The 20,788-nt window shown below is 39.2% G+C and overlaps 1 protein-coding gene across 2 annotated transcripts in view; it reads left to right on the forward strand.

Moving 5' to 3' along the window:
- The first annotated feature begins 52 nt into the window (after window positions 1-52).
- The window catches only part of FAM161B (FAM161 centrosomal protein B), a 29,339-nt gene continuing 8,603 nt past the window's right edge, over window positions 53-20,788 (forward strand). The window contains exons 1-7 of one of the 2 annotated variants that reach the window (XM_001375464.4): window positions 53-386; window positions 4,552-4,874; window positions 6,147-6,694; window positions 8,559-8,896; window positions 10,298-10,425; window positions 18,459-18,626; window positions 19,148-19,247. In XM_001375464.4, the coding sequence (XP_001375501.1) occupies window positions 336-386; window positions 4,552-4,874; window positions 6,147-6,694; window positions 8,559-8,896; window positions 10,298-10,425; window positions 18,459-18,626; window positions 19,148-19,247 (1,656 nt within the window). In that variant the 5' untranslated portion in view covers window positions 53-335. Of the gene's footprint in view, window positions 387-3,933; window positions 4,011-4,551; window positions 4,875-6,146; window positions 6,695-8,558; window positions 8,897-10,297; window positions 10,426-18,458; window positions 18,627-19,147; window positions 19,248-20,788 lie in introns of those variants that run through there. The other variant, XM_016427816.2, reaches the window with a different exon arrangement.

Raw genomic sequence — 20,788 nt, forward strand, 5'->3', positions numbered from 1 at the left:
GGGGCTACAGCAACTGGCCACTCCCAGTCCAGCGTCCCAGAATGCTTCCGGGGCGCCACCCACCAATCGCTAAACTTAGCTTGTCAGCATCTGCAATAGAAAGAAGAGAGGAAAAAGGAGTAGTGTAGCTTCTTCTCAGCCAATCAAAAGGCAGTTCTTGTAATGTTCATTAGATGATACTAGGGTAACTAGTCAGACAGAGAAGGGAATTGGTTCTGCGGGTCTTGGCCAATGGGTTTTCATATCAAGCGGAGGGGGTAGGGCCAGACTCTGGCGCAACCGCCTAGGTGAGCAGTGCTCTTGTCTCTGTTGCCGCTGCAGCCTCGTAGAGAAAGATGACCGTGGGGAGATCTGCAGCCGGAGAATGCGGAGAACTAGGCAGCCAGGTGAGGAAGAAAAGCCAAGGGAGGAAGGAAGCATCATTGGTTTTCCCTACAAGGGTCTAATTCCAGGAGACAGTCTCGACGTTGTCATGGAGACCTGTGGGCGGGGCGTCTGTATGAGAAGGGGCGGGGCCTGACGGGGTAGTGTGTAAATAGATTGAGTTGGATTCGTTGCGTAGATTGGCATAGCTGCCCGTTGAGTACCACTACTGACTAAATTACTTTTTTTAATTAATTTTTTTCTTTACAAATTGAAAATTATATTTTTCTCCCATTTCCTCCCCTCTCCCCACTGAAGGGGATTTTAAAAATATAGGATAACCTTCTGTGAGGGGGAGGAAATGCTAATGAGAAATTATGGCGATGCTAAAAAAATCCTAAAAACTCATTTAAAGAAACAACCTGTTAATAAGTATGTATAGAGAAGCAGAAGCATCCCACTCCCCCTCATTTTACAGAAAAGACAAATAAGGGCCATGGAGGGGAATTGCAGGTCAGGGGAAGTATTCTGCTTAAAAAGGGACAACGTTGGGGCTTGAAGAATCCAGGTTTCCTAACTTATGGACTCATCCAGACCAGTCCAATCCAATAAGTATTTTAATAATAAATGCCAAGGGTGAGAACTTGTGCTAAGTTTTTTTTTTTAATTAAGTTTAATTAATTTAGAATATTATGGTTACATGATTCATGTTCTTTCCCTTTGTGCCAAGTTCTGAAAATTCAAAAACAAAAGGTAAAACAGTCTCTGCCCTCAAAAAGACTATATTCTGTGTGTGGGAGAGAGGGAAGGAATATAGTCAGATGCATTTTCCGTTTGTTTCTAATCTTTTACAAGAAGACAACCCAGAGTGGTAGAGAAAGGATGTCTTGAAAGAACATTGCTTTTAAAATCATGACTTGGAGTCAAATATTCTGCTTTGTTTGGGGGGGAAATAGAGGCAGCCAGGTGGCATAGTGAATAGAGCACTCTATTTGGAGTTAAGAAGACCTGAGTTCAAATCCATCCTCAAGAGCTTACTAATTGTGTGACCCTGAGCAAGTCACTACTCCTACTTAGTTTCCTTATCTATAAAATGAATTTAAGGTTAATTAATAGGACACACCTCCCAGAGCTGCTGTGAAGATAAACTGAAATAATATTTATACTTTCCAAACCTGAAAGCACTATACAAATGCTGGTTATTTAATAGCTATGATTAAATAGCTAGCAAAAGAACAGCAGGCATTAAAACAGCTCAGTGCAAAGGGCATGGCCCTAACTGGAAGAGAACCAGATGCCAGGACCCAACCCAGTTGCTAATTAGCCTTGTGATGGTGGACCACCAACCTGTTTGGAGTCTGACAAATGAAGGGCTTACAGGACATTCACAGGAAAGAAAGATTAGGCTTATTCAACTTGAGTAGTCCTCAGACAAAGAAGGGAAAATTTTAAAGACAAATTTAGGTTCAGAATAAAGAAAAACAGAACTGTCCAAAGGTGCACTGGGCTGCCTTGGGAGATCATGGGGAAGTCTTTAAGCAGAGGAGAATGTTGCAAATAGAATTCTTGTTCAGATTTGAGGTTCCCTCTAACTCAGAGGGTCTGTGATTCTTCAGATAAGAAAAACCTGGTTAGAAGTCAAAACATCTGGATTCAAATCTTTAAGGCATTTACAAGCAATGAAACAATGACCAAATCTTTTAACTTCTCAAAGCCTCTGTTTCCTTATTTTTGAAATGGGAATAATACTTGCACTGACTGTCTTGCAGGGTTGTTGTGAGGTAATTACTTTACAAACCTAAAAGTGTCATATAATTTTTTTCTCCAATCTTTACCTTCCATATTAGAATCAATACTAAGTATTAGTTCCATGGCAAAAGAGTGGGAAGGACTAGGCAGTTGGGGTTAAGTGACTTGTCCAGGGTCACACAGCTAGGGAAGTATCTGAGATCAGATTTGAACCCAGGACTTCCCATCTCCAGACCTTGCTCTCTGAGTCACCTAGTTGCCCCTCATATAAATGTTGATTATTATTTTGATCTGATGATTTCCAATGGCCATTCCAATTCCAGAAAGAGCATTAGAGTCATGATAGACCAGGTTAAAATTTTACTTCTGACATTTATTAGCTGTATGGCCTATGAGCCTTGGGTTCCTCATCAGTAAAATGGAGATAATAATACTTGTAGTACTTATTTCCTAAAGTGGTTCAGAAGATCAAATCAAGTAAATTACATACTTACATTGTAAATCTTGTTGTTCAGTCATGTCTGACTCTTCATGACCCTTTTTGGGGGCTTCTTGGGAAAAATATAGGGGTGGTATGCCATTTCCTTCTTCAGTTCATTTTCCAAATGAGGAAACTGAGGCAAACAGGGTTAAATAACTTTCCTAGTGTCACATATATAATAAGTGTTGGAGCCTTGAATTCACAGATGAGTCTTCCTGACTTTAGGCCTGGCACACTATCTACTGTGCCACCAATCTGCCTTATAAAGCTTATAAAGTGATATACTATATACTGTATAAGTATCAGCTATTATGAGAGAGATGCCAAGGGTGCCCGTTAGGAGTTTAGAGCAGCTTAGCTCATTCCTTAAGGGAGAATAAGTAAAGTATGTTAAGGAAATGAAGTGTTAAAAGTACCATCCAATTGATTTCAGAAAGAGATGGAAAGACCTACATGCAATTGATGCAGAGTAAAATAAGCAAAAACAGGAGAATTCTATTCAGGATAACAGCAAGATTGTGGAACAATCAACTGTGATAAATATAGCTATTATCAGCAATGCAATGATCCAAGACAGTTCTGAGTGATCTATGACAAAGAATGCTGTACATTTCCAGAGAAAGAACTATTGGAGTCAGAATGCAGATGAAAGCATATGTTATTTCACCTGTTTATTTGGATTTATGTTTTAGGGCTGTAAGGGTTAAATTAGGAGTTTTGATGAAGTAAGAGCAGCTTTTAACAATTTAAGTTTAAATAAGAATATAGTAGAATTGTAAATTAATATTATCCCTTTAAGCCAGAGGAAAGAAAACTTCTAGCAGCTTTTAACAATTAACAATTTAGTTTAATTAAAATAAAGATAGTAAAAGAATAAAATAAAATGAATATAGTAAAGGAGAGAATTATAGGAAAGAGATAGAAAGAAAATTTCCTAATATCTATACTAGTTATCGTATAACAACCAATAATTACTACCTAAACTGCCTTTATCTACCTATAACTGCCACTAATAACAACCACCCCACAAAGTTCCAACTCAATCAGTGTTTAATCCAACCCCAATTAGGTCTGTCAATGAAGACAAACCACATCCCAAAAAGTTCAAGGGAAAAAACCTAACAACTCAAACCAAAAGCCAAAAAAGACCTCTAAAGGCTAAAGCCAAAAGATCCTCTCAATAAACTCAGGCCTGCCTTTTATAGTCTAGCAACTAAATGCCAACCACCAACCCAACACACTCCCAGTAGCCGACTTCCCTGCAACTGCCAGCACCTAACTGTCAACAACTGACCAACTGACTTTGGCCCCTTTTATCCCCCTTCCTCTACCTCATTTCCTTTATGGTTCTTCCTTCCTGTCTCCAGGAAGTCTTCCTGTCACTGTGGGCTAGTTGAAATCCCTACACATCTCTATGGTAAGAGAACCTCCAGGTCCCCTTAAATTAAAAAAAGAATAAAGAATTCCTTTTTACAGGATCCTGATTTTATAAAATTATTCACTTATGAAAATGTGTAATATGGAAATACGTTTTGCATGATAATACATGTGTAACCCAAATAAAATGGCCTGCCAACATGAGGAGGGGAAAGGAAGGGAGGGAGAGAGATAAGTTCAGTCATATAACTTAGGAAAACTTCTATAGAAATTTGTTATTACATGTAATTGGTAAAAAATCAAAATATATTGAACTCTGAAAAAATGGCATCCAAGGTTTATTCTCAATCTAAAACTACTAAACTAAGATTTCACAATGCCTATGGCATTACATAAGCATAAACAAAAGATTAAGGGCTAAATGGCCTCAAAATTAACAGTAACTTAAGATATATAAGCATATAAAAAACAACACTGTGGGCCCAAGATCTGGACATTAAAGTAACAGAGGTTCTTTGGAGAACATTCCAAGTCTGAATTAAAATTATGGTTTTGCCAAAAAGTCATCTGTTTCTTCTTAGATATTTTGCCCCAGATCATCCTCAGACTCAGAGACCGAGGAAGAACCACATGAGAATGGAATTGTCTTCCACAGGACAGGAAAACTGAAGGATTTCCTCCAAGAAGAGACTGAGACAGACTTGACTACTTCTGACTCAGATGACTGCTTTTATGAGATTTTGCAGACACAGAAGAAAAAAATCAGACACTGCTCAAACTCAGTATATCAGGCAAAGCTGGACAAGGAGAGGATTGAAGCCTCTAGAGAGGATGAGGAATTGGAGAATTTTTTCCAAGACAATAACAGACAGAGAGCACAGGCCAAGTTTCATCAGTCTTTTATGTAAGTTAAATAAGAGCCTCTCTTTAGAGTGGGGAGAGTAGTGTTGGGTAAAGTGAACCTCATAAAAACTCATCATATAGGGGCTTCTTCTGAAAAAGCCTGTGGCTGGCCTGATCCTTCCCAGCTCAGATGGGTCTGATCAGCCACAATCAGACCCACTGTAGTACGCTGACCCCGACATAATGATGTCATTTTGACCCTCTTCCAGTACATAGCACAATAACCAACCAACTTGTATTTATTCATCTGCCAGTTCTTTATCAAGTTTCCTTTATACTTGTACTACTTGTGTTTGTTGCTTCCCAAATTGAAAACTGGCACTTGTAGGTAAATAGAAATGAGACACCATTCTGGTATGAAATTTTCCAAACAGAAATATGTCAATTCTCTACTAAAACCCATCCCACCTCCTTCTTATAAGCAGTTAACTAGTACAGTAGATGGAGTGCTGGGTCTGGAGTCAAGAAAACCTGAGTTAAAATTTAGTCTAAAAAACCTACTAGCTATTTTACCCTGGGCAAGTCATTGAACCTTTATTTCCTTTAAAAAGCAGCATGGGGGGCAGCTCAGTGGATAGAGAACCAGGCCTAGAGACGGGAGGTCCTAGGTTCACATCTGACCTCAGACACTTCCCAGCTGTATGATCCTGGGCAAGTCACTTAACCCCCATTGCCTAGCCCTTACCACTCGAGTTTAAAAAAAAGAGCCTCATGGATGGAGAATGGTAGCCATTAATTTGTTCTGAGAGGAAACTGTGTACACTGAAACAGCCTGTATAACCCAGGAGAAGGAAGCAGAAGCTAAAAGCATAGGGATACTAAATAAAGGAAGATTTTATTAGATATGATATAGATATAGATATATATAATATATAGATATAGATAATATAATATAGATATAGATAATATAAGATATTATTATTGAAGCCGGGTAGCTCAGTGGATTGAGAACCAGGCCTAGAGACAGGAGGTCCTAGGTTCAAATCTGGCCTCAGGCACTTCCCAGCTGTGTGACCCTGGGCAAGTCACTTGACCCCCATTGCCTAGCCCTTACCATTCTTCTGCCTTGGAGCCAATACACAGTATTGACTCCAAGACGGAAGGTAAGGGTTTAAAAAAAAATGTAGAACCTAAGCCTTTATGTTTGGTGAAAAGAGAACGGAGCCTTCCACTCTGGGTCTTAGGCTGCTGTCCCAAGGATAGAAAGGAACTAATTTCCCTCTATTTCAGATTCTAAAAACAGACTAGATACCTTTTGATTTCTTTTCTACAGCTCTGACAACCCAAAGTCCAGCTCCTTGAGTGACCTTACGCAAGAAAGCCTGTATGGTCAAGCAAGGTGTTACTCAGCTTCTGGCCTCTGTCCGCCACATAGGAGTACCCTGGCCTGGGTCTCCTCTGTTACTACCCCAGAGCCCTTTCAGATGACAGTGAGAGAATCACTTAAGAAGTTCCGATGTCTGCCATCTTGTGCCTCATTTGAACAAAGAAAACAACAAGCAGAGAAGCAGAACCAAGAGGAAGCTGAGTGCCAGAAGAAATTCCAGGCTCAGCCAGTGCCCGCTCATGTCCATCTGCCCCTCTATCAGGAGATCATGGAACGGAATGAGGCCCGAAGACAAGCAGGAATCCAGAAAAGGAAAGAATTGCTCCTTTCTTCTCTTAAGCCCTTCAGCTTCCTGGAAAAGGAAGAGCAAAAAAAGGAAGCCATTCGACAGAAGGGCTCAGTAGCAATGATTCAGTTGAAGTCTTCAAAGCAAAAAGTCACCAAGAAGATCCCCAAGTCGGTCTTGGAGCCAGCCCTGGGTGACAAGCTCAAAGGTAAAATAACCTAACTTCCAAGGGATCCTACATTACCTCCTGAGTCCCAGTCTCTTGCCGTTTTCCCACATGTAAGGGTCTTAGGAATAGAACCATAGAGCACTATAAGAATTCAGAGGATCTGAACATGTGCTCAGAGAAATGATAATGATAGACTTGAGTTATTTATGACATTGAAGCATCTTTGGCTCCCAAGTCTCAGAGGGAGCACAGAACTCTGAGCTTTCAGGGAGTCTCAGCCCCTCTTTAAGACAAGTAGAGGGGCAGCTGGATGCTCAGTGGATTGAGAGCCAGGCCCAGAGATGGGAGGTCCTAGGTTCAAATCTGGCCTCAGACACTTCCCAGCTGTGTGACCTTAGACAAATCACTTAACCCCATTTGCCTAGCCCTTACCACTCTTCTGCCTTGGAGCCAATACATAGTACTGATTCCAAGACAGAAGGTAAGGGTTTAAAAAAAAAAAAGATAAGTAGGACCCCTCTTATAGTAAGCTTGATCATTTTATCTAGTCACCATGGTGGATAGAAGATTGGTTACTAGAAAAAGTTATGAAAAACAAAGAAGACTCAGGAATAAGTTTTTATGGTAAATGGTTTGCTCACTTAGGTAATTAAAAACCTCACAAAGGTATAGTGAAGGTCCTGAGAAGCAGAATATTTGAATATATAAAGAACTATATTAACAATACAGAAATGTGAGTTCAAGCTCTGATTCTACTCCTAACTCATAAGGAAAAAACCATCTGACATACTAAATCACAGGACTATGATTCAATGAAATTATATGTAAAATAATTTGAGTATTTTAGGAAGAATTTTAATTTTTATTATAGTAGGTCAACCTATCCATGAGCAATTAACAGTTTTTCCAGTTGTTTATTGGGGAATGACTTTTGTTTTCTTATAAATTTGATTCAGCTCTCTATATATTTGAGAAATGTGGCCCTTATCAAAGGAATCTGATGTAAAATTCTTTCCCCCTAGTTTGTTGTTTTCTCTTCTAATCTTGGTTATTTGGTTTTGTTTGTACAAAGAAAATTTTAATATATAATCAATATTCATTTTATATTTTATAATCTCTATCTCTTGTTTGGTCATAAATTCTTCTCTTATCCGCAGTTCTGAAGGTAAACTATTCCATGCTTCCATAATTTGCTTATAGTATCACCCTTTATGTCTAAATCATATACTCATTTTGATCTTACTCTTGTATAGGGCAGGAAATATTTGTCTATACCTAGTATCTGCCATACTTTTTTCCAGTTTTCCCAGCAGTTTTTGTCAGCTAATGAATACTTGTCCCAAAAGCTGGAGCCTTTAGGTTTATCAAATTCTAGATGGCTGTGGTCATTTACAATTGTATGTTGTATATTTAACCTATTCCACCAATTCCCCCATTCTATTTATCTGTTACCAGATTGTTTTGATGATGATATTTGGTATGGCTAGGCCACCTTCCTTCTTTTTTTCCCCCATTAATTCTCCTAGACAGTCTTGACATCTTGTTCTTTCATATGAATTTTGGTTTGGTTTTTTTTCCTAGCACTATAAAATAATTTTGATAGTTTGGTATGGCACTGAGTAATTAAATTATTTTATGTAGAATTGTCCCTTTTTATGATTTTTTGTGACTGTTTTAGAAATAAGATACTTTGGGTAAACTCAAGGAAATTTTTCCCCCATTTAATGAATATTGGCCTTATTGGAGTAGAGTAACTAGCTTAGGACCAGGGAGACCTGGGGGATTATTAATCATTATCAATATGTGTCTAAACATTTAATGTTCTATAGCACATGATTTGGTCATGGTAATTCCTGTCTTGTCCTTCCCTCCAAGCTCTTTAATTTGCTTTTTTTCCTCACAGAATCTGAACTGTGCAGGAAACTCCGTATACAGAGACGGGCTACTGACCTCCTGCAGACAGCTTCATCCCCCATCACTTCTAATAGATACACTGATCCAAAGTCTCGAATATCCACTCGAACATGGCAAGAAAAACTCGGTTTCCTGCAGAGAGACTTTGCTTTCCGACCTAGGGTGAATCCCAGTGTCCCTGACTTTCAGGGTCTTTACTGGGCCTTCCAAAAAGAAGCTGCCCAAAAAAGGGAGAACCGAGAAGCGACACAGAACAAACCATTCCAGCTGAGAACTGCTAGTCTCCATCACTGCCAGAGGCCCAGCAAGGAAGCAACAGAACCAAAGGTGAAATTATAAACACTTGGACAATGTTATGGAAGCTGTTGTATCACACCAACAGTGATCTGGATTGAGTCATCTAGATAGACAAGCGGAACCAAGAAAAGTTGTTGAGTTATGTTGACAAAGTGAGAGTCTGGAAAGGACCGCAAGGAACAAGTATTATGCTAACTCCTTATGGCCTCTTATGTTAAGGGGCAAGGGAGAAGTTCTAACCAGTACTAGAAACAGCCAGGAATTTAATGTCTTGTAAAGAAGGCCAGATTTTTATAAGTGCTAGAAGAGAGGAAAAGTGTAAAAAGAAATGGAGAATGAAAGGGAAAAAGCAACTAGGTCATACATTGGAAAGAGCACCAGCTAGAGTCAAGAAATCTTAGGTTCAAATCTGGCCTCAGATACTTCCTAGCTGTGTGACCCTGGGCAAGTCACTTAGCCCCCATTGAAGGCAAAACCCTTCCTTTTGCCTTGGAACCAATACATGGTATAGATTCTAAGGTGGAAGATAGGGTTTTAAAAATAAATTAATTAAAAAGAAAAAATTTAAAAAGAAAATATCTTTTTGGGTCAGGCCAAGTATCTAAGGCCTGGTCCTTTTGGCATTTAGCTTAGTGTTTATGACCCTATTGGAGCTTTTGGTTCCGTGTTGGAGACCTAATCTCATGGCAGCCACTGTGCTTTCACTTGAGGCAAGACATGTACTTTAAGAAGCTTATTTTGAGGATAGTTATATGACTCATTGTATTGAGAGCCAAGCCTAGATGTCCTGGGTTCAAATTTGGCCTCAGACCTTTCCTAGCTATGTGACCCTGGACAAGTCACTTAGCCTCCAGAATCCTAGCCCTTACTGCTCTTCTGCCTTGGAACCAGTACATGGTATTGATTTTAAGACAGAAGGTAAGGGGTTAAAAAAGAAAGAAGCCCAAGAATAGGGACTTGAGAAACAATCACATTTAGCAGAAATAGGAGGTGGATGACAAACCCTTGAAAGAGATAGAAAAGAGATCAGAAAGACAGAAAGAAAACCAGGATAGTGTCAAAGATGCCTAAGGAGGAGAGAAGACCCAAATAGATTTATAGGTTAGCAGATTGCATGCTGAAGCAAGGGAAAGAAGGATCAGGACTGAGAAAAATTTGTCAAATTTAGCAGTTAACACCATTATATCTTTACCAAGGACTAGAAATTAAATCAGAAATTTGAGGCTCTTGCTATCCCTACCTTGGTTGTGGTGTCTGAGGCCCTTGTCCTTTAGGCTTTTAGCTTAGCATTTAAGACCCTTGTTGGAAAAGCCCTGAGGAGATTGAAGACACCAGTTTAGAATGTTTTTACCTCTTAGTTGAATCAACCTCGGAATGGACAGAGACAGATCTTGCACTATGTTCCAATCACATTTGTTTCATCTCTTTTAGAATGCTTCACAGTCATCCATGGCTCCATTACAAAGGAGCCATTCTCTGAATGGTCTTGCCTCCCTCTCCCCTAACACCCTTCCAGTACATATCACAGATGCCACCAGGAAAAGGGAATCTGCTGTCAGGTGAGTGCTCAATCCTTTTGACATTTACGTAAGTCAGTGTCATGTTCCAAGCTGTATTAGAAGTAACCGTTCATCCCATGTGTCCAAAAGCCATGACCCATGTGCTGGGGTCCTCAGCCACAGTCAGCAAGATGAGATTAGAGTGTTAGAATTGGTAGAATTTTACTGTTCTTCATTCCTTGAGTGAAGGCAAGAATATATACATTGTATAGCATTCTTTTATTTTTTTCCTTTAAACTTTTACCTTCTGACTGATTGGTTCCAAGGCAGAAGAGTGGTAAGGGCTAGGCAATGGGAGTTAAGTGACTTGCTCAGGGTCACACAGTATCTGAGATTAGGTTTGAACCAGGACCTCCCATCTCTGGGCCTGACTCTCAATCCACTGGGCCACCCAGCTGTCCCATACATTGTATATTATTCTAACATGGCAGCATTAGATTCTCACATCTTTGCTTCCAAGGCACATTTCTGGAAGAAAATTGCTTTTACTGTACTTGGGAAATTGATTATTGATCTCAATGAGCCCAAGATGTTCCTTGAAATAAAAACTCATCTTTCAGCTCTAGGCATTTCCTCTTGCTTTCTCCTATAACTGAAACACTTTTCCTTATCAACTCTGCCTACTGACTTCCCTGGCATCCAGGCCCAACTGTTATTAATAAAAGTCATCTTTTACAGGAAGCCTGTCCCAACCCTTCTTATTTCTTTTTTTTTAACATTATTTTATTTGGTCGTTTTCATACATTATTCACTGGAAACAAAGATCATTTTCTTTTCCACCCCCCCCCCCCCCCACCTTTCCCTCTCCCATAGCCGATGCATGATTCCACTGGTTATCACATGTGTTCTTGACTCGAACCCATTTCCCTGTTGTTGGAATTTGCATTAGAGTGTTCATTTAGAGTCTCTCCTCAGTCTTATCCCCTCCAACCCTGTAGTCAAGCAGTTGCTTTTCATCGGTGTTTTTACTCCCACAGTTTGTCCTCTGCTTGTGGGTAGTATTTTTTTTAGATCCCTGCAGATTGTTCAGGGAAATTGCATTGATACTAATGGAGAAGTCCATCACCTTCGATTGTACCACAATGTATCAGTCTCTGTGTATAATGTTTTCCTGGTTCTGCTCCTTTCGCTCTGCATCACTTCCTGGAGGTTGTTCCAGTCTCCATGGAATTCCTCCACTTTATTATTCCTTTTAGCACAATAGTATTCCATCACCAACATATACCACAATTTGTTCAGCCATTCCCCATTTGAAGGGCATCCCCTCATTTTCCAGTTTTTGGTGTGACAAGGAAATCACTTTTAAAAGACTGATATATATTAATTTAAGGTCGCCAAGGAATTCAGCTATGTAATTCCTAAATGAAAACTCAAGTCAGCAGTCAATCTTTTATGGAGTTTAATTACAACAGGAGGAAGAAAGGAATTAGAGATAGAGAGAGAGAAAAGGGAGAGAAGGGAATAGGGCTTAAATACCCCTTCTGTTTAGGCTGGGCCAAAAGGCCCAAGCCCTTAGATAGCTGGGGCAAAGAAAAGAGATCAGTCCCTATTACTCACGTGACCAAAATGGAGAAACAGTCTCAGAGGCCCCCACCTTCAGCTTCCTTCAGAGCAAGCTTCTCAGAGCACACTCCAACCACTCAGACAAACTCCTCAACCACCACCCTGAGTCTTCAGAGCCCTCTATCTTTAAGGAAACCATCCAAGTTCCCTCCCCTCAGTTCTCACATCTACCAATCACTGTCCATCAATTTCCCTGTGCCAATGGAGGCTCTAGCTTAACCCAGGACCGCCCAGAGGTCTCTGGCTTTGCACATGTCTGTTGAAGGTCATATTTTCAAATAATTAAATCTTTGATCCTTTGCTACAGCCCTTCCTAAATCCTGTTAACCTGAGTAGGGTAGAGATTGGAATAATTAAATTTTGATCTATGCTGCAGCCCTTCCTCAATCCTGTTAGTACTGAGTAGGGTGGAGATTGATTCCAAGTATCTCCATTGTATCAATTCTAAAATCAATCATGACTCAAAGAAATTCCTGTTCTATGCTTAAGCATAGGTCAAAGTCCTTTCCATTGTTCAGCAAAAGGTTTCTGTCCTAAAGTAATCTTAAGAAGGGAGGAGGAGGAACTCTCATGCCAATGGGGTTCACATTCCAATAGCCAAGACCCACTATCAATAGGAAATTTTTCAAGTATGAAATTTCCCAATGGTGAAATTTCCAACATTTATAAGTCTAAGAAATTTTGAGGTTTACATTGGCCACCACAAAGAGCGCAGCTATGAATATTTTTGTACAAGTCTTTTTGTCCATTATCTCTTTGGGGTACAAGCCCAGCAGTGCTATGGCTGGATCAAAGGGTAGACATTCTTTTATCACCCTTTGTGCATAGTTCCAAATTGCCCTCCAGAATGGTTGGATCAGTTCACAACTCCACCAGCAATGAATTAATGTCCCCACTTTGCCGCATCCCCTCCAGCATTCATTACTTTCCATAGCTGTCATGTTAGCCAATCTGCTAAGTGTGAGGTGATACCTCAGAGTTGTTTTGATTTGCATCTCTCTGATTATAAGAGATGTAGAGCACTTTTTCATGTGCTTATTAATAGTTTTGATTTCTTTGGCTGAGAACTGCCTGTTCATGTCCCTTGCCCATTTGTCAATTGGAGAATGGCTTGATTTTTTGTACAATTGATTTAGTTCTTTATAAATTTGAGTAATTAAACCTTTGTCAGAGGTTTTTATGAAGATTGTTTCCCAATTTGTTGCTACCCTTCTGATTTTGGTTACATTGGTTTTGTTTGTACAAAAACTTTTTAATTTGATGTAATCCAGATTATTTATTTTGCATTTTGTAACTCTTTCTAAATCTTGCGTGGTTTTGACCCTTCTTATTTCTAATGGCTTCCCTCTGTTAATTTCATCCTACTTATCCTATATTGCTTATTTTGTACACATTTCCATGTTGTCTCTCTTGTTAGATTGTAATCTCTTGGAGGGCACATAAATGGTTCTTAGCACAGTGCTTGGCACATAGTATGAACTTAATAAATGTTTATTGATTGATTATGATGAAGGTGAACACAACTCAGACAATCTTCTAGGAAGTGTTTGAGACAGCTAGATTCTGCAACAGATAGTAAATTGGACCTGGCATCAGGAAGATACAAGTTCAAATCCTGCCTCAGACACTTAATAGCTGTTTAATATTGGGCATATTCCATAACCTCTGTTTGCCTCTGTTTCTTCATCTCTAAAATGGGAATAATAATAACACCTACCTTCTAAGTTGTTGTGAGGCTCAAATAAGAAATTTGTAAAGCATTTTGCAAACCTTAAAGTGTTATATAAATGCTAGCTATTATTATTGGTGGTGGTGTTATTCTGAACACTGACTAGGAAAAATCACAGAGCCTGATGAAGCTGAATATATGCCAAGTCCAAGAGGTAGCCTTTCTGAAGGACCTTTGTTGACCCTGTTCTTCTTCTCCCTATGGTTTGAAGATCATGGTATTGAGAGGCTCTGAGTTGTATTTCCACCCTCACTTCCCTATTCTCCCATGTTTATTTAGGCTTTGAGCCTTCCCATGTGAATTAAAATGTGCCATAGTGAAAGATTTCCTGCTTTAGGCATTACTGTCCATCTGATTATTTTGTGATAATCCCTGTATGTACTATAAATCCTTGTCAAGACTGACTCAGACCAGCGTGAAGATATTTGAATCAGTTACAGAAGATGAAACTTAATGTGAACATCCAATCTGTGTCAACGTTAAATTCCTAATGCTTATTGACATCAGTGCTAAGACTAGCACAGAGGAGGAGAGCAAAAAAAGTTGGAAAATTTGGCTTGGAATTAAGGAATGAAAGAAAACTTTTAGACTGCTAAGAAGCTCATACCTGTATGTCATGAATACTTTGTCTAAGAAGAGATTTGGAAGGCGCTAGACATGAATGAATGGAAAAACACTCATTAAGTACTTACTATATACCAACAAATAGTGTTAGGGATACAAATACAAAAGTTAGACAATCCCTTTTGTTGTTGTTCAGCTCTATCTGACTCCTTTAATTCCATTTATGGCAAAGATAACTGGAGTGCTTTGCCATTTCCTTCTATAGCTCATTTTACAGATGAAGAAACTGAGGCAAATAGGGTTAAGTGACTTGTCCAGGGTAAAATCTATTAAGTATTGGTTGCAGGATGTGAACTCAGGAAAATGAATCTGCCTGACTCAAGGCCTACCACTGTGCCATCGAGCTGGCTACCTTCAAGAAATTCACAATCTAAATATTTACGGCAGCCCTTTTTGGGGTGGTAATGATGTAGAAATTGAGAGCATGTCCATCAATTGAGGAATGACTGAATAAGTTGTGGTATATGATTGTGACTAAATTCTTTTGTGCTGTAAGAAATGACAAGCAGTGCTTTCAGAAAAAGCTGGGAAGGCTTGAAAAGTGAAGTGAGCATAACCAGGAGAACTTTGTTCACAGTAACAGCTATATTGACTGTGTAATGATCAATTGTGAATGACTTAGCTATTCTCAGCAATATGAAAATCCAAGACAGTTAAGAACTGATGGAATCTGAATGCAGACCAAAGCTTTTTTCTTTTAAAAATTTTCTTCTTTTTTTATAATCTCTGTTTTCTTCCACATGATAAACATGGAAATATATTTTTCATGAATACACATGTATAACCTTTAACAAATTGTTTGTCTTCTCAATGAGAGGGAAGTGAAGGAGAGTCGGAAAGAATTTGGAACTCAATATTGTAAAAAAGTGAAGGTTAAAAATTGTTTTTACATATAGATGGAAAAAATAAAATATCAACTATTAAAAATTCATATTCTAAAAAGGAAAGACAAAACAGAAGAATTCTTGCCAAGAAGGGATGCCTCGATTTAGAAAGTCACAGGGATGGCGAATGGAACCTTAGCAGTCACATATATTTGTTTGCATGTTTTCTTCCCTATTAGACTATAAGTTCCTTGAGAGAAGAGACTACCTTTTCCTTCTTTATGTATCCCCAGCACTTAACACATTGCCTGACACATTGTAGATGTTTAATAAATGATAAATAATTGGTCGATACAAAGGTGAGTTCAACTTGGATAAGAATCCTGGTGATACTCTATAGCAGTGATGGAAAACCTTTTAGAGATGGAGTTCTGGGACCAAGTGTGGCGCCCTCCACCCCACCTTGCCCCACACAGGGGAGGGAGAAAACACTCCCATTAGGCTGCCGGATAGAGGGGCGGGTGAAGTAAGGAATGTCCTCAGTGAGTGTAGAGAAGGGGAGGGGAGTGGTCCAAGCTCTCTACTCCCCTCTAGCTCTGCTGCCTGTGAACCACCCACCTTACCCTCTATGCACTCCCATTGGGCTGCTAGGTATAAAGGCAGGGCATGTGAAAAAATGGCATGGTGAAGAAGGGAGGGGAGCAGCTCTACCCTAGTCCCTCTGGCCCTCTGCCTTGCTATTAATGGAACTGGGGTGGGTGGGGCAGTGCCCACAGAGACCACTCTGCATGCCATCTTTGGCACCTGTGCCATAGGTTTGCTATCACATGCACTAAAGCCATGAATCATGGAATAACACAATAGCCAGATAATCAAAGCTGCAGCAACTTGAAGGTCACTAAAGTATAACTAGGCTACAGTATATAATTGCCAATGATGGTTTGAGCACAAGAAATGTTGTCAAAGATATCAACAAGTAAATAGAATGAGATTGCCACATGACAGATGCAAAAAATAATGGATGGTCAACCTGAGTGCCACTTTGTATCTGTATAATTTGAAAAGACCTAAACAAAGATCTCAAGAGTGTTGTTTAAGGGATGATATGCCTCTGCCCAAAGGAAAGCCTCATTTCTTTTTTCTGTAGACTTGCATTTACAAGTCCTCATGGATTCATCCCTATTCCATTCTAATATTTGTTTTTGTTATTTATTTATATTATTTTTAATACCCTTACCTTCTGTCTTAGAATCTACACTAACCATCAGTTCCAATGCAGAAGTTGTGGTAAAGCCTAGGCAATGAGGATTAAGTGACTTGCCCAGGATCACACAGCTAGGTCAGATTTGAACCCAGGACTTCCCATCTCAAGGCATGTCTCTCTATCTATTGTGAACTTTAAATTACTCCACCCTACTTAGATTTAACCTTATGGGGAATATAAAGTTGTAATCTCCTGATTGAACAATGAAGGTACTTAGCTCTTACCTTATAGTGAAGCTAGAACTTTAAGCTAAGTCTATTTTAAGATCTTAATACAAAAAGGTGTTAAGTGGTTAAATTAATCACAAAAAGGTTAAGTAACTCACAAAAGGTGAACTTAACAAAGAAGTGTTAAGTAACTCTAAAGTAAACCTAAAGATATAATCTAATCAAGAAGATGAGAACTAAAAAAATGGGCATTTAGAGGAGGAGACACAAGAGTAAAAGGGCTCAGTGGCTCTCTCCAGAGAAGCTTCTGGCTCTTCCTGGAGAGGTGGATCTGGCTGGTCACTTCCTGTGAGCAGGCTTGGACGCCAGTTCGATCCTGGAACTCAAGCTCGGAGGAGCTCCCTCAGACAGCTTCCTTGAGACGGTCACATAGTGAATGATAAGACTGACTCCCCTTTCCCTTGGCTCTAAGGGGAGGCCCCTTGGCCAAGGCCTTGAACTCCTACCTGGCTCAGCATGAGCTGGAGCAATTTAAATTAACTCTCTCTCTCTCTCTCTCTCTCTTTCTTTCTCTCTCTCTCTCTTTCCTCTATATTAATTAAAATCACCATAAATTTCCAGCTGACTTGAGTATTTTATTATTGGATTTCCTTGGTTATCAAATTAATTTAGGTTTAGGTCACAACTCTAAAAATATCTTTAACACTACTGAGCCACCTCACTGCCCCACATTCTAACATTTTGAATATATGCTTTTGCATTCAAGTTGGTAAGAAGTGGAAGGAATTAAATTTATGGTTTGACTAAATATGTGAGAATTGTAAAATAATATGGTGGTCACCAATTTAAAGTATTATAGCTCAAATCAAAATGATTTTTAATAGCTTTTATTTACAAAGAGGTGGAAAGGGTGAAAGTAGAGAAATAAAAAAAGAGGGTAGAGAAGATGTCTGGCCTATCACACTAAATATTGCTCAGGTGCTTGGCTTAGCCTGGCAGGGCTTGTTAACCCTTAACTGGAGGACCCAGAGTTCCATCCATGTAGGCCAGCTACTCACTCACCAAGAGGCAGGTCCCCAGCTGAAGCTCCAAGCCAAAGATTCAAGCCCAGCTGAAGACTTTCAGTACTTTTTATAGTCACTTCCTGTCCCTTCCCCTCTTCACAGCAGCCAATCACAGCTTCCAAATTGCCTAGCACTGCCCAGGGGGACATGTCTGTGGGATCTATCTCTCATCCTCTGAAGGTATCAATAAGGATTCACAAGTGTCTAAATGATTGGATTAATAGGGTAGAACTCTCTAAGTAAGTGACTGAACTCCCTTACTTAGTATTAAGGGTTAAGTAGGGATGTTTTCAGTTTTTGGTTGATTAAATTAAAAGGTGCTGATTGATAGACAAAGTTTGAATTCATACTTCATCACATAAGTTTGGTGGGAATCTGGATTTCTTCAAGTTTCTGCAGCCACGGGTATTGCTTTGGTTTACTATTTTGATTGGAGATTCAATTAACTGACTCTGGAATCTACCAGCTGTGAGTCAGTGGATTTATATATATACATAAATATATAAGATATAACTATATCTTATAACTCATTACAAATGTCAGAGTTGGATAAGTATCTCTTCTCATAGGGGCTAACAATTCATTCAAAGACTGTCAAAGATCTAGACAAAAGCTGCATTTATTTATATATACATATATTTACATATAAATATATAAGAAAAGAAAGTTGCATTAAAGTGAAAACTGCCCTAAGTCTTTGAGGATGTATATTCATATGTGTATGTATATGTATTTAAGGCATATATAACATATTTAAGTTGTCAGTCTTCATCTCATTTTCTTTCTTGCTCTATTTAGATGCTCACTTGAAGAAAAGAAAGAAAAAGAGAATGAGAGTGCCCGCTGGTTGGAACAACATAGGAAGAAATGTCGATCTATGTTTAAATCTGTGACCTCACGAGCAAAAGCCATGGATCCCCATAAAAGCTTGAAGGAGACATACAGAGCAAAGCTTAAAGAGAACTGGTTAGTGTCTCCTGTAATGCTGTGGAGGAGAGAAAAAAAAAGCACCCAATTGAGAGTAATTGTCTCTACAACACTTAGCGCAGTGCCTGTCATATAGTAGGCACTTAAATACTACTGTCTCTGGGAAATATGTGACAGTAAGACTTTTTAAAAACAGTTTTTTTAAACTCTTACCATCTGTCTTAGTAACAGAAGAGAGGCAAAGGGTAGGCAATAGGGGTTAAGTGACTTGTCCAGCATCACACAGCTAGGAAGTGTCTGAGGCTAGATTTGCAGCCATTCCCTCCAGATTCTGGCCTGACACTATTCACTGTGCCACCTAGCTGCCCCACAACTGTGTCTTGGTGGGGAAAAAAAGGTATCATTACCAGGATGACTGAATATTTTATATAGCAATCTAGTAGTAGCCACAAATTGTTTTGCTAAATGTCGACAAAAACTTTATAGGAGATTGTTCTCAATTGGAATTAATCTCGATTGAAAGAAAATGAGATGTTTTACAGAAATCTTGTTAATTTCAGGCTCAATGACCAAAAGAGAACAAAAGAATATAAAGAAGAACTGGAGGAAATGAAGAGGAGAGTCCAGAATAGACCCTATCTCTTTGAACAAGTGACCCAGGTAGAGTTCAGGTTTGACAAAGAAAAGACTGCCATTTACTTAACTGTTAATTGGATATTCTTCTGTGAGAATGTTTTTAAGTGCTCCTCTAACATTTAAGTGTCAGTAGTTAAATAATTAGCTTGCACCTCAGGAAGATGATGTGAGTTGGAGGCCTTGCTGTCATTCAAAATATTGTAAACCTTTCCATCTTGCATGCATCTTATTAATGGCTTCTCTCACAGAGAAGTACAAAAAGACATACTTTAAATAGTTTCTTCTCTATAGCTGTTTTAATTTCAGTCTAGAATTCACATTAATTAGCATCAGGGTCATTTCACTCATTCCCCAAAGGTAGCCCCTCCCCATGTATCTCTGAGATTATTCTGGGATTAGGAATTTTACAGGATCAGTTTAGGTGGCCTCAACCCCATGAACAGCTTGTAGAATACGTTTCAGACAAGGCAATAACCATATTTAAGTTGTGGACCCATTTTGGGTGAGCCATGAATAGTTAAGACAAGATCATTATACAGCCCCTCTGCTGTTCTTATTTTGTTCTAAGCAATTTTGAGGAAGCGAGAGTTAATCACAGACACTCTTGGGAAATCTAGGAATGCTACAGACAAGCTATATTGAGGTTATTAAAGGCTAAATCTGGGTCCACCCACACTCCTAGAGCTATGACTCCATTGTTTCCAAAGGAATTGTGAAACCAGCTGGGTTTTTTCAGCTGCCTATTTGGAATTACTGGCTCCTCAGCTGGCCTCATGTGCCCCACTGAGTATTTAATTGACTGTTACCTAGTGTAAAAGGTAATCTAATTAATCGACTTCAGTTTACATTCATTGTTTTACAGCTGTATATTCTCCAAATGTAACCCTATTTGGTAATCAGTATTTTAATCATAAATTGTAATTATAATAGATTTAATCATAAAGAATAAATTAATTGAGTAAGTAGTTGTATAAGAGAATCAGCAGTCAATAATTGTAGAATGCTTAACATTAATAGTAGACTTCCTGGTAATAATAGAATTGCCAAGGGAAGTTTGTGCATGCCTTCAGTATCTTCTGACATATCCAGGAGTGCCTGGAGCTTTTATCTCATTTGGCTCAGTTGTAAGGAAAGTGGTGACATTTGCAGAAGAGTGGCATGAGACCAGCAGGAAGTTTCTGGAACTTTGAGAAGGGTTTAGGCTGAGACCAAGACAGTTAATTAGTGGGCTCTCTGGAGACTTCTGGAGGCATTAGCTCCAGATTTCTTGGTGGCTATCTCTCCTGATTCCTTGTTTGCTGTTATCCATCGAGGCATTTCCTGGTGAGCCATCTCCAGAGACTATGAGATCAAGTCTGGATCCTTTTGGATCTAAGACCTTCTCTGGCCTTAGCAAAGCCTTACACAGACCCTTTCCGTAATTCTAACAAAGAGGGGTATAGTTGAGGGTTTTAGTTAAGATTAGGGACTATAGATTTAGGTTAGAGAGAAGTAGAGTAGGAAGTTCTCTAAGAAGAAATTCCTGTAAAGGGATTATTAGATCTGGTGGGAATAGACATTTAGTT

The sequence above is a fragment of the Monodelphis domestica genome, chromosome 1, assembly GCF_027887165.1.
Source record: "Monodelphis domestica isolate mMonDom1 chromosome 1, mMonDom1.pri, whole genome shotgun sequence".
Taxonomy (NCBI): domain Eukaryota; kingdom Metazoa; phylum Chordata; class Mammalia; order Didelphimorphia; family Didelphidae; genus Monodelphis; species Monodelphis domestica.